This window comes from Rutilus rutilus (assembly GCF_951802725.1).
Source record: "Rutilus rutilus genome assembly, chromosome: 7".
Lineage (NCBI taxonomy): Eukaryota > Metazoa > Chordata > Actinopteri > Cypriniformes > Leuciscidae > Rutilus > Rutilus rutilus.
This window is the reverse complement of record NC_140221.1, coordinates 10,945,505-10,959,940: the sequence shown is the minus strand read 5'-3', so window position 1 is coordinate 10,959,940 and position 14,436 is coordinate 10,945,505. Positions and strand designations below refer to the sequence as shown.

The window sequence follows — 14,436 nt, the reverse complement described above, 5'->3', positions numbered from 1 at the left end:
TATTCCTGAGCTGCTGTGAAGACAAAACAATCTCTCTTACTTTAATTTCCTATTATCACTGTAAAGCTGCTTTGAAACTATCTATATTGTTAAAAGCACTATATATTAATGAAGGTGACTTGACTTGACTTTACCTGTTCGTTATGTTGTCATTATCACTGTGTATTTAAGTTCTTCTTTGTGTTCCTTTCAGTGGTCCGTTATTGTGTGTTGTGTGCTACACGCTGTCTTGTTGCAGTTCCAACCCATTGGATTACCTGAGTTTACTTTATTTAAATAAAAGGTCTTATATTTGATCTTCTCTGCCTCTTCTCTTCATCATCGGACTTATAACGTTACACCCTGAGTCCCTTTCCTAAATTATTTATTTTGTCAATTTTTGTTGTTAGCAATGTATAAATAATACAAGATGTTAACGCTACCATACTCTAGCTGAATTGCCAAGAGTTCTGTGTATCCTTTGTTGCATTGTTCACTTCATGTTTCCCTGCTGCTCCGTGGTGGTTACAATAGTTACCCTCGGGTCTTCCTATGACAATTAACCATGCCCTCTCATTACATTACATTACTTATCAAATATATGTGTTTTTAGTCTAGATTTGAACTGACGGCGTGTCTGCTTCCCGGACAATGGTAGGAAGACTGTTCCAAAGTTTTGGTGCTAAATAGGAAAAAGATCTACTGCCAGCAGTCGATTTTGATATTCTAGGTATTATCAACTGGCCGGAATTTTGGGATCGCAATAGACGTGAAGGACTATAATGCGTTAAGAGCTCGCTCAAGTACTGGGAGAGCTAAACCATTTAGTGCTTTGTAAGTAATTAGCAATATTTAAAAATGTATACGATGTTTAATAGGGAGCCAATGCAGTGGTGACAGAACCGGGCTGATATGGTCATACTTCCTGGTTCTGGTAAGAACTCTAGCTGCTGCGTTTTGGACCAGCTGTAGTTTGTTTATTAAGTGTGCAGGGCAACCACCCATAATAGCATTACAATAATCTAGCCTAGATGTCATGAACGCATGAACTAATTGTTCCGCATTTGTCATTGAGAGCATATGACGTAATTTAGATATATTTTTTAGATGGAAAAATGCAGTTTTACAGATACTAGACACGTGACTTTCAAATGAAAGATTGGTATCAAAGAGCACACCCAGGTTCCTAACCGACGACGAAGACTTGACAGAGCAGCCATCAAGTGTTAGACAGTATTCTAGGTTATTACGTGAGGACGTTTTTTGTCCAATAATTAGAATCTCTGTTTGTTTTTTGTTATTTCAGAATTAAGTAATAGGAAATTACTATTTATCCAGTTTTTTATATCAGCTATGCATTCCATTAATTTTGTGAACGTCACGTCAGAGCGTGAAGAAATATAGAGCTGAGTATCATCAGCATAACAATGAAAACTAATGCCATGCTTCCTAATGATATCTCCTAAGGGTAGCATGTACAGATACCCCTTTTCCACCAAAAAAGAACTGGTTCGGAACTGGTGCTGGTTCAAAGTTGGTTCAACTTGCGAACCTTCTCAGAACCTGTTTGTTTTTCCACTGACTAGATACCCCAGCGAACAACGTCGTTACGTCACTGTGTACGTTGCCATACGTCTCAGCTTTCCCAGAAACGTTTGTGCCAACTTCAAGCATAACAATTACAATGGCGGACTATATCGTCTTTCTGCAAATGTTTCTCCTGGTTTTGCGATCCTATATTGGGGTCAGAAGAAGACGTTTAGAACACATTTGTGCTGCTCGTCTGGATTACTATAGACGGAGGTTACGTTCGAGAAGAAGTTCGACAGTAACCCCGCCCCCAGCCCCCGACGTAAGCATGACGTGGTAAAAGAACGGTTCTAGTCCAGCAAAGAGTTGGTGCCGCTTTGGAACCAGTTTTCCTGGCCGAGAACCGGTTCTTTGGCTGTCGAAACACAAAGAACTGGTTCGCGAGTAGGCACCGGCTCCGAACTGCCACCAGCACTGCCTTGGTGGAAAAGGGGTAAGAGTGAACAGCAAAGGTCCTAGCACTGAGCCTTGTGGGACGCCATACTGAACCTTTGATCGATAAGACATCTCTTCATTTTCTGCTACAAACTGATAACGGTCAGATAAGTATGATTTAAACCATGCTAATGCAATTCCACTAATGCCAACATAATTTTTGAGTCTATTTAAAAGAATGTTGTGGTCAATAGTATTGTCAGGGACCAAGCAGTTAAGCAAGAGAAGTCACAAGGGAAATTCAAAAGTAAAGCTTTTATTTCCCAACCATCATGACAACAAAATAAAGATAAAGCTTTGGGCCCAAAAAAAAAAGGTCAAATAAACAGACAGTAACTAAACCTCTAAACATAAAAGACCCAAAAATACAACTGACCTCCTACAAAAGAAACGGACTTATATATTGGCTGATCAGACCAATTTTGACACACAAGGGAAGACTAACAACAACAATACTTCATAAACTACAAATAACAACAAAATCTACCTAAAACTTATTCCAAAAGGAATATACTTTTACTTAACCTTAATTCAACAAAAGTACTCAATATAATATAAATATAAATATAAACCCCAAAATATCTAAGGAGAGAATAAGACATAAACAATGGTAGTGTCCAATTAGGCCACCTCCCCCATAAAGCTGCTCCTTAAAGAATATCCTCGCAGATACCATTTCTTTGGTTTAATCATAGCCAGCTTAAAAGTGTTTGGTACGTATCCTAATGACAAAGATGAATTAATGATATTAAAGGGATAGTTTACCCAAAAATGAAAATTCTGTCATCATTTACTCACCCTCAAGTTGTTCCAAACCTGTATGAATTTCTTTCTTCTGTTGAACACAAAAGAAGATATTCTGATGAATGTCAGGAAACCAAGCAGTTGATTGAAAGTCCATTAAGTCCATTGACTTCCATATTATTATTTTTTTCCTACTATGGAAGTCAATGGGGACCAGAAACTGTTTAGTTACCAATCTTATTCAAAATATCATATTTTGTGTTTAACTGAGGAAAGAAATTCATACAGGTTTGGAACAACTTGAGGGTGAGTAAATGATGACACAATTTTCATTTTTGGGTGAACTATCCCTTTAAGAGGATCTATGACCTCTGGAAGCATCTCTTTCAATAGCTTAGTCGGTATAGGGTCTAACATACATGTTGTCGATTTAGATGAATTAGAATGAGTTTAGAAAATGCTTCCCTCTCCTATAACAATGAATATTTTATATTAAGACTCCACCCATTACAGTAGTGGCCATTTTGAAAACTACAGTGTTCAGTTTTTTTTGCTACTCATTCAAATGTTGTTAAATTCTTACAAAAAGTGCAGATGATCTTCGGACTGAGCCGCACAGAGATTACTGAACAGATTTTTTTTTGTATTCATTTTTGTTCAATAGTTATGGTGTCGCGAACATAAGGTCAACCCAAAATTGCTTTAAAGGCTGTATCTTGGCCAAACTTTGATAAATCGAAACGAAAATTGGTACGCTTCATCGGAACCATGATCTGAGGGGCCATTCCAAATTTAGGAACAGGGCCATCTACAGGTTATGAGATCTGGAAAATGGAGAGTTCATTTTCATCTGCACTTCTGAACCAGCTGTTTTTTCATGTATGTTCAATTTCTGATGTTTTTACTCTTCCTGCTCTTCACTGCTGTTGCTGCTGCTTCAAGGGCTTGGCCCCGTATCGCTGCTTGAAGCTATATTGTTTTACTTGTGTTTGTCAGTCGTTAAATGTTTACTTGTATCCTAGGTTGTCTTGTGTTTCTCCTGCTCCCTGTGTTTTCAACCTTGTGGATTATTTTAATAAATCTAACTGCATATGTATCCGATTCTCGGTGAGATTAGTCCGTCTGTGTCAAGATAATCACCCCCTCAAGGACCACACTTGAGATTTTCATTTTCATCCAACTGCATGTGGATCCAATTCTCAGCCTGCTCCTTTCCCTGCCTGAATTCCAACATGTTACACTACATGTATCATGAAGAAAACAATGATCTAAACTTGTATCTGATGATGTTTATGTTGTATTCATGCAATACAATTTTAAATAGTAAAATTGCATTTCAGATTCATTTCAAACGATTTTCAGTTGCACCCTTCTGAAAAAAAAAAAAAAAAAAAAAAAGTGGGATGGCATGATTTGGCACCTAAATGCAAAAATAAATAGTTACTTGATGGAATTAAGTATTAAAATGCATTTGATATACAATCAATTGTGTTTTGTCACACTAAAATACAACTGCATTGCATCTGTTGTAAAAAAAAAGAAGAAAAAAGAAAAAGTAAATACAATTTAATGTCATACTAAAGTTTTACACACATTAATTTAGATTCTACCTAAAGAAATGATCACATTAGAAATTGTGATTGTATATACAGTAAATATTTACAAACGTGATACTTAGAGTCGTTCCATACAGGGTAAGTAAATTAACACATTGTTGTTGAGGGGTGGGGAGGCTATTTCTTCAACTTTAAGAAAGAACAGAAATCAGTACACATGATTTCTTTAGATGATCTCATGTTTCTTCAATCACTTCAAACATGATCTCATGTTTCTTCAATCTCATGATCTTCAGTTGCTGCCCAGGTGCTACAGAAAATGGCTGCCCACTGCTCTGGGTGTGTGTGTCCACGGTTTACAATGCTTGTGTTCACTTCTCACTCATGTGTGCACTAACTTGAATGGGTTAAATGCAGAGGACAAATTCTGAGTATGTGTTGGTTACCATACTTGACCTTCACTGTCACTGTCACAGATTGGTTCTCACTGCAAAAAAGACTTTACATCACTAAATGTAGAAAGATTAAATAATATCTAAATAAAGTAAAACTATATCTAGTCAATACACATGCAAAAGTTGGACTAATTATTTTAGAGCAACAGCATTTATTAAACACTACATTATTTTAATTACAGTTAACTGCAGTTTTTCCTCTTGTCAACTAACTAAGTAAGGACCACCCAAATAATCTGTGATCAGATGCATCAATGTCACAGTGTGTACTGAGGTATCATTCTGGTATCTATGTCAGTGTTGTAGAGACTATTTGAATAGACAATGTCTACACATGATTTGCATGGATTCAAATTCTGTCTTTTATGACACATGTCTTAATTCATATTTCATTTAAATTTCATGTGGAATGGCGGATACTGACTGAGAAAGCCACATGAAGTGTTAATGTCAATATAACACTCATTTACTCTCTGGAGTAGACTTAGTTTACTGGGAAGTTTTTGGATAGTTTGATGGCAAGTTGGCAGGGTCAGAAATCACTGATATTACTGAAAAATAATTAATTGAATTGCTGGTTGTGTTTTTAAATAACATTTAATCAATTTTTCACATTTATTCTGCATGGGCCTATCAAGCATAATATGGGTTTTAATATAATTAGAAAAATGTTGTCATGAAGGAAAGAAAAAAAAGTCCCCGGAAATCCAGAGGGTAAACACTAAGAACAAAACTAAAGGGAAAATTCACCCAAAAATAATAAATACAAAAAATATTACCATTTACTCACCCTCATGACTTTCTTTATTCAGCAAATCACTAAATTAAATATTTCTTTTTTTGAGTAGAATTTCCCTTTAGTTTCCGCCAATGCAATAAGAATTCACAGTGTGCTTTTGCCATGATCTCAGCACTCACTCACACACAGATCACATTCACATTTTCACTGACTCAGAGGTAAAAAAAAAAAATCCATGTATAAAAGCATTTTTATCACCTAACTCAAGTTAAATGTGGACAGGATGTTCCGCAGAATGGTGTCCTTCACAGCGTTAAAAACAAAGCGGATATTTTCAGTGTCGGTTGCACATGTGAAATGTGCATAGATGCGTTTATTTGTGTCCCTGTTCTGTTCCTCATACATACTCAAGATGAACTTCATTGCGGCATCTGCATCATTTGCAGGGCCTGTTGAGTAAGCAGATAACACAGATTTCATTATGTCTGTGGAGGTCAGTGGCACTGCAGCAGTGTTGGGGAGTAACTAACATTTTCAGTATTATGATAGTAGTTCAAACCAGAGTAATGTAGCTTTTCTTTTTATATATATCATCATTTCATTGCTTTTAAAATAGCTTTCCCCACACTGCACTCTAGAATATTTACCACAATAAATGACATCTTAATTTATTTTTATTTAGTAAACACTGCATAAAATAAGACTTGTCAGAGAATGTGTCTTTTGAGTCAGAATGAAACGGAAGTTGCAATAGTTTTTCTTCATTATATGACATATATCCAAGGCTTCTTGAACTATACATTTTTTTGGAAGGGACTTGATTTTGTCCATCAGGAATTGATTAAATCATTGGATTGTTGTTGTTTGCTAATTGCTGCGATCTCACGTAAGTGACAGGTTGCTGAACGGGAGGTTTTGGTCCTGTCCTCACGCCAGTGAAACCATCATAAGAGAATAGAAGAGATGACGTTGTAAGGGGCAGGGGAAATTATTTTTATTAAAGATTACGAGGGCACACGAATTAAAAAATAATAATAATAATGTGCACAGATAAATCATTTAAAATAAATACTGCAATATTCCATAGAAACATTTTGTTCCAGTGTACTGGCAGATTTTTTTCTCTTCACTTAAATTGTTTTTAACATGTTTGTACCTAAAACAAGTGAAAAATCTGCCTGTTTGGAAAGACAAATTATTCTATGAAAACAAGTCTTATGCAGTGTAAATTGACCTTGTTTAAATAATTTTTAGATATTTTAACTGAAAAATAAGACAAAAATGCTTGTTAAGAATAGGAATTTAAGCCATGTTGTTGGCACTCCAACCTGTATACTGTGGGAAATACGTTTTAAGGTCTGACTTTAAGATCTTCTCCTTCAGGATATCTGTCTTATTGAGGAAGAGGATGATAGATGACTCCTGGAACCAGGGGTAAGAGATGATTGTCTTAAAAAGTGCCTTACTCTCCTCCATGCGGTTCTGTGGTGGTAGAACATCATATCAACAAAATAAACCAACATGAATCCAGAGTTTATCTGTCAAATGAATCACCTATATTGTAATGATGGCAAATCTTAATAAACCATAAGAGCTATTTGAGAATGCAAGGAAGTGGGCTAACCTCATTCGCACACTCATATAAGACCTGATCGTACTCGCTCAGAGCCACCAGGTAGATGATGGAAGTAACGTTTTCAAAACAATGGATCCACTTCCGTCTTTCGGACTTTTGGCCTCCGACGTCAACCATTCTGCAGCAACAGCAGGGATTTTATAATTGACAAAATGGGTTACAGTCATCTTCACACCACCAATAAATTAAGAGTTACCTGAAAATGACAGTCTGAAGGTCAAAGATGTACTCAATAATGCCTGTGGTTGGAACTCGGACTCGTAGAATATCCTGCAGAGTCGGCAAGTAAAAAGCTGCAGATATTCTGTCAATGTCATCAAGGTAACTAGTAAAGAAAAGAAAAAAAAAACATTAAAATGATTTGTCTTGAACCCAATGAACACCAAAGCTCACCAAACACAGAATTAAGCATATTTCAGATTTGCTTGATAAAGAGATACAAAACATTTGTCCTTAAATTACCAAGCATATGCCATATTCATTTTCTGTTTTCATAGTTCTGTAGTATGTTTGATTGTGTTCTAAAAAAATCACTCATTCAAGACATACATTTTATCAGTTCATGAATTCCCTAGGAATCAAACCTTGCCGTTGCTAGTGTCATGCTGTACCATAGGCGTAATTCTATGGGGGGACAGGGGGACACGTCCCCCCCAATATTAAAAGAAGGACAATTTGTCCCCCCCCCCCCCCCCCCAATATTTGATCATACTGTATGATTATGCGGGCAATATCGATGTGATTGCAAATACGTCTTTCTTTCCAGCTCCGAAAATATAAAATCCCGGCCGGTCCATTTCCCAAACCATTCGACTGGCCTTACACTATACATTAACAAAACCTATTTCTTCTGAAATCCATGTCATGTTTTCCCTATGCCTTTAGTAGCTCGTGCACCGCCAGTAAGTTAGGAAAAACCAAACAGAAGAAGAGGAGCGCGAAATCTGACAGACATTTGGCCTACCTGTCAACACTCCCGTTTTTCCCGGGTTTCTCCCGTTTTTTAGCCCTATCTCCCGGACCCCTCCCGGTTTGTTTTTTCTCCCGGGAAACTCCCATAATTTGCATGGCCCAAACTGAGTAAAGCCTCTGTTTAGGCTATTAAGGAAATATAATTTTGGCAAAAGAAGAACTTTTATTTTAAATAAATGTTCATTTTAAATCAGCCTATGTCAGTGTGATATGTTACCATATTATCATGCTTAACACTAAGAATTTGAATAATTGTAGTGTGATGATCAGATGCAGATATCTAAATCAGAGAATATCATAGGTTCGGGCGGTTTGCGGGTGGATTATTTATTTTTAACAGTGGATTCGGGTGACTCGAAGTGCACCAGATTAATGAACTTACCTTTAAAATGTACAAAATTTTCTTCCGGGGGAGCATGCCCCCGGACCCCCCTAGAAGTGTCAAGTACACTTAACAGCATGACTGTTGTATGCTGGTAAGTGTTCGGACTCTGACTTTTAGTTTATTTTGATTAAAAAAATGTGTGCATGCGCCAACACAAAAAATCCCACAGCTGTCCCCCCCAATGTGTGATTGACAATTTCGCCCTTGTGCTGTACAGTCTGAACTATACAGGTATTAAAAATAGCAAAGAGCAGTTTTCTTCTAAATTGTAAGTAGAGCTCTTACAAAAAGCACAATAACACAGTGATAGTATCAGGTGGTAAATAGCAGGTTTTTTGATATATAGGCTACCAAGTCAAGTCAAGTTTAATAGGGTTTGATACAATAGTAATTGTTTCAATACAGCTTCACAATAATAAACAGGAAATGTCATTTTAGCTCGCCAGATGTGGGACAGTTCTGCTTCATTTGTTTTGTTTATGGCTGACTTGCGGCATTGCTATGGCTTAATTGTGGCCCAAATCTGGCAAACAGGAGCGGACCGCCCAAGTGCCATCATTCCACGCGGTATGTGGGCCGGATGAAAGTGTCAAGTGTGGGCCGGATCTGGGCCACAGCAATTTTGCTATCTGGGATTCATTTCAATAACTGTAAAGTTCATTCATTGTGAAACAAGTTCAAATCAAAACAAAAAAACAATGTCCAAAAAAAACCACTGCATTACTATGGTGCACATCTACAGTATGGTAGCCTATATAATACAATGGTTATTTTTGTTAGTGTCAGAAATGAAATATTCACTGCACTTACTATTTGGTAGAGTCTGACAGCTGGAACTCTCTCCTGCGTTCAAAGCATTTCTGCAGGCCTTGGTCTTTCCACATACTCTTGATGGCTTCAGCATATTTAGCCTCCAGTGACAGTACTGTTTCGGGGATCACATTTTTAAGCATTGCAGCATATGTCTACAACACACAGATAGATTTCAGTGTTCTCTCTTTCTTTCTTTTTTTTTTGAGGGGAGAGATAATACATGTTTAGTTAGATATTATATATAAATTTGTTGAATAAAACATATGCTTTGTCTTAGAATTCCTGGTGCATACTGTGTTTTTTCCATCAGCAAAGGGGATGTTCAGGTTCTCCATTGCTTGAAGCATGGTGTGGATGGAAACAATGATATTTTGGAACACCAGCTTGGCAAAGGCCCTCCTGTCTTCCTCACTGTAGCCGCTGCCATGTATAATTCTCATCTGCTTGATGAAAGTGCTCTTCCCGCTCTCCCCTGTGCCTGTGGAGGAACACGGAAAGTTTTATCTGTGAGACATAATGCATTCGATTTTTGTGTAGCTACCTGAAAAGTTTCTTGTGGGAGAAAGCTGTTCCATTAGCATTAAAAGGATAGTTTAACCAAAAATTTGAGTTCTGTCATCCTGTCACTTAAACCTTCTTATTTTGCAGCTTTATCTGGTCACCATATAGTTTCATTTTATGGAAAATAATAGCTTTTGGACTAAGTGTCTCTATTTGTGTTCCATGAGGAAACATACTTTGCACATATTATGGTGAGTAAATGATGACAGAGTTTCTTTTTTGGGTAATTATTCACTTAAATATAAATGGCATAGCTTCAAAGACCTCTAGTGGACTACCGCAGTGTGTTCACGACTCGCTGCTCCTAATGTGTGTGCACTAACTTGGATGGGTTAAATGCAGAGGACAAATTCCGAGTATGGGTTACCATACTTCGCATTCACGTCACTTCACTTTATTGCTGCTCCCTTTTTTTCATCTCAGTTTTGAATTCCACTTTGCTCTGATGTTTTTTATTTTAAAAAGTATGTAATTCATACAGAAAATATTCCTGTTCTTGAGGAACCTGATGGTGCTGTATGTTGAGGATAAGACTGCAGGGCTAATAGTTGTCATACTCATCTTTTCTTTACCAACGTATAATTTAAAACCAGTTTTATTTTCTTTCCGTGGAACACAAAAGTAGACATTTTGACCAGTTCACGATCAATAAAGCAAACAGAACAAAACAAAACAAAACAAAAAAGTAACAAAGCTCGAAACAAAACATAAAATGAGTCCCTTTTATTTATTCCAGAATATTCCAAAGGTCAGGCAAAGCAATTAAATATTCCAAAGCAGTTTGAGAACTTTTTGTTATAAACAGATCATAATCCATTCATCCATTTTCCAAATCACTTGCTGGATGCTGGAGCCTTTCCCAGAATCTCAGGTCATGGGCAGATAAACACCCTGGACAGATGGCCAATCCATCACAGAGATAAACAGACTGAAATATTTCTTCATTGTTCACTAATAATTGTCCAAAGTTGTCTTCTACTTATTAAAATTTGGTGTGGAGCGAAAACGCAGCTTGGCCAATCTTCAAAATATCTCCCTTTTTTCACGAGTTCACACTTACATACAATTAGAGGGGGTAAAGTTGAATGCGTGTTTGATAAATAAATGAATGACAGATTTGTGTGTGTTGGGGGGAGGGGAGGCTAGGTGAACAATCTGTTGTTAATAATAATATTACTGTTCTAACTGTTATTTTGCAGGCAGCCAACTTTACCAACAATTCTCTCACACAAAAAGATCTATTCACTCATGCTCATTTTTAGAAACACATAAAGACCAGACAAAGACTTCTAGTATGGATTTACTATTTTGCATATTTGCCTTAGGATATAAACATTGTGTCATCAAAATGGTCTGCCAGTAAGGTGTGAATGATTTGTATATGATTTGTATTAATATGAAACCGTAGTTAAACTATATTTAGACACAACTTTTCAATATAATAATCTATAGACTGCAATACATCAACTGAAATCATTTTTATTGTGATTGTGAGTATTGTGGTTGATTATTGATGATTGTTTTATTTTTGTGTCTCTGTTTGAGGCCGTCAAAAGCATATTTTACTTGACTACTAAATAGTATGGACAAAACCACGTATGATGCCATCCACAAATAAATCATTCCAACATCGCAGCACTGCATACTGATCTTTTACATGTCAAACAGGTCTGACAAATGGGAATTCTGTTGAAAGGGTGTAGATTATATCACAATTATAACAAGGAAACACTGGATAAGCTTATTCATCTGTTCTTTTATTAAACTAGTATCAATTTACCTGATCAGAAACAGACTGAAACTAAAATATAACATAAAAATAAGAACGCACCAAGGAAAACATAAAAGAATCTGAATCACGTGAATAAATGCGTGATTAAAAATTGTTGACATGCTGGAGCTGATCCTATCACCTATCCTATGCGTGAGGAATTCACAGAATGTTCTTGTTTGCATGCTTACCCTGACGTGCTTACTTGCATTTCAGATTCATAAAGAATAGAAAAAAATAACGCCATACTGTATGAGATGTGTATGAATGACTTTCCATTGACATCTTTTTGCATGTTTTTGCATGTGACCACTAACAGTTAGAGGAAATATGTCATCTAAAGATCTGAAGAGTGAATTTCATAAGCTGTAAAAAAAATATTGTATAAAAGTGGTAGCACATATCATCTGACATTGTGTAATTGTGTAAACATTTAGTAAATAAATGATTGTTTAAAGGTTATTCAATTAGGATGCTGAACAACTCGAATGATTGATATTTACCATTACATTTTTTTGGGTGTCAATCAAAATAAATCTACATACATAAACAAACAAACAAACAAACAAACAAACAAAAAACCCAAGAAAGTACATACCTAAAAGCAAAAGTTTCAGTTGTCGGGCTGCATCCTTTTTGTCCATTCTAAGCTGTCTCTCAATTTCATGGTGAATCCTGGCACATTCTCTGTCTTCACCTGACATGCAGCAGTCCCCCATCCTGGACAACTTGAACCTCCTCCAGTACTTTGCAGTTAATGCATTCATCACCTCACTCAGCAGTTTTAAAAGAGCTGTCTTCAAGAAACTCTATAGGAACACGCCTACCTCAGGAGAGGCTTGATGCACTGTAATTTACAGGTGAAGTTTCTTCCTCATTCAATGGGTGGGTAGTGTCACGTAAGGCATTTGTTTCCTTTTTCCTCTGCACTAATGTCAGTTGCTCTCTGCTTGTTAAATAATTATTAACAAAAAGTATGACGTTCTTCACTGTAAAAGAAAATTCAACTTCCATTTTGTCAGACAAACTCTGTTTGATTGAACTATCGAATGTGGAAAAAGTTGGTATTACATAAAGTATTAAAGTTGATTTTTGACCATTTACTTTGACCAACTTAAAATATTAAACAGCAAGAGTTTAAGATTGGTGTTATATACAAATTTCTGTGGTAGAAGTCATTTGAAATAACCATTTCAGTGTTATACAAGTTAAACTAAGAATGTTCTATAGCACTATTATGTCAATGCTCATCCCAGCAAACACAGAACGTTGGCACAATGTATCCACCCTTCTAACAACTTTTTAACAACATGGCCAAAAGGTTGCCATAACTACGTTGTGTGGTAAAGGTTGTTATAGAACGGGTTCCTCCGCCCAGCAGGGAGTCCAGGTTTTACAGCCGGTACTCCATGATCCCAAGAAAGGATGGGATGGTTTCTTCCGATTTTAGATCTGCGCTGTAGGGAAGCTCAATAAAAAATCAAGATGCTTACTCTTAAGCAAGTCATGTCACAATTCAGGTCGAGGACTGATTTGTCACTTTAGATCTAAAGGACGCCTACTTCCACATATCCATCCTTCCACAACACAAGAAGTTCCTGAGGTTCGATCCCTTTGTGCCTTAGTTATGTGGAAAGAACCTTGGTTCCTGTCTCAAGGGCCCGTGCTGGGAGCTCCTTGTCGTCGCGTCATGCTAACGACAGATGCTTCCCTCACGGGTTGGGGGGCGATTATGAGTGGTCGCCCAGCCCAAGGTCTGTGGCAGGACCATCATCTCTTGTGGTTTATCAACTGTCTAGAAATGTTGGCGGTGTTCCAGGCTCTGAAACACTTCCTGCCAGACATGAGGGGCCATCATGTGCTTGTCAATACATCTGTGGTCTCCTATACAAACCATCAGGGGGGTCTGTGATCGCGCCCCTTATACAAGTTGGCTCACCAGATCCTCCTGTGGGCCCAGGGGAAGCTACTTTCTTTGAGAGCGATATATATCCCAGGGTACTTAAATCAGGGGGCAGACATCCTGTCAAGGCAGGGGCTAAGGTACGGGGAGTGGAGACTCCACCCCAAGGTGGTGGAGCTCCTTTGGGAGAACTTAAGTCGAGCTGAGGCCGACCTGTTCGCAACCCAAGAGACCACACATTGTCCACTGTGGTTCTTACTCAGCCATCCAGCCCCTCTGGGGTGGGACGCTATGGTGCAGACATGGCCGAGGTCACATCTGTACGCATTTCCCCGATTGCTCTTGTGATGGATTTTTTAATTAATAAAATAGTAAACTGCATCAAACTAATCATAACTCTAACATCTAACATTCTAACACTTTGAAACACAATGTACTAAGACGTTCTGGTCTTTGGCTAAATGTATGTGTGCCCTTTCAGAAAACTTGTGACTTTGAGTGTGTTTGTGTATAAATAACAAATAGGGGAAATTAAACTAGACAGATGACTAGGTTTGATTATGAAGGATTCATTACCTAGCAACAGAAGGGCTTGTATATGAAAACCAATCAAATTGTGGGGAAATTATGTAAAGTTTCATGTAATTTTGCCATACCCCTTATTCAATAAAAACTGTTGTATTTGTGTTTTCGGTGGGATTCTCAATGGAATTTGTCTGAGATCCTCCGGCCTTGCTTCTTGGGATATGCTCTGGAGAACTGCTCTGAGATCTCCCGGCCGTGATTAAAGCATTTAAAGGACATTTGCTGAAGTCTGTTTGTCGATTATTCCTGTGCAGGAAGTAAGGAAGTTAGTGGAACAAGTTATTTAGCGAAACACTAGAGACCTTATTACCA

At 37.4% G+C, this 14,436-nt stretch overlaps 1 protein-coding gene across 1 annotated transcript; it reads right to left on the bottom strand.

The window, feature by feature from the left end:
• Nucleotides 1-4,198: 4,198 nt before the first annotated feature.
• Nucleotides 4,199-12,466, bottom strand: gna14 (guanine nucleotide binding protein (G protein), alpha 14). The gene is made up of 7 exons (XM_084415197.1): nt 12,235-12,466; nt 9,598-9,782; nt 9,302-9,456; nt 7,331-7,459; nt 7,123-7,252; nt 6,827-6,980; nt 4,199-5,947 (listed from the first exon to the last, which is right to left on the bottom strand). The coding sequence occupies exons 1-7, from the start codon at nt 12,401-12,403 to the stop codon at nt 5,757-5,759; spliced, it is 1,113 nt and encodes a 370-aa protein (XP_084271323.1). The 5' UTR covers nt 12,404-12,466; the 3' UTR covers nt 4,199-5,756.
• Nucleotides 12,467-14,436: the final 1,970 nt, after the last annotated feature.

Bases quoted from the DNA above. Each gene is read 5' to 3' on its own strand.
- gna14 (XM_084415197.1), bottom strand. From the start codon at position 12,403: ATGAATGCATTAACTGCAAAGTACTGGAGGAGGTTCAAGTTGTCCAGG. The intron at 9,457-9,597 runs GTATGCACCAGG...TGTGTGTTGTAG, and splicing joins TTGCTGATGGAAAAAACACA to ACATATGCTGCAATGCTTAA. The intron at 7,253-7,330 runs GTAACTCTTAAT...CTGTTGCTGCAG, and splicing joins CTTCAGACTGTCATTTTCAG to AATGGTTGACGTCGGAGGCC.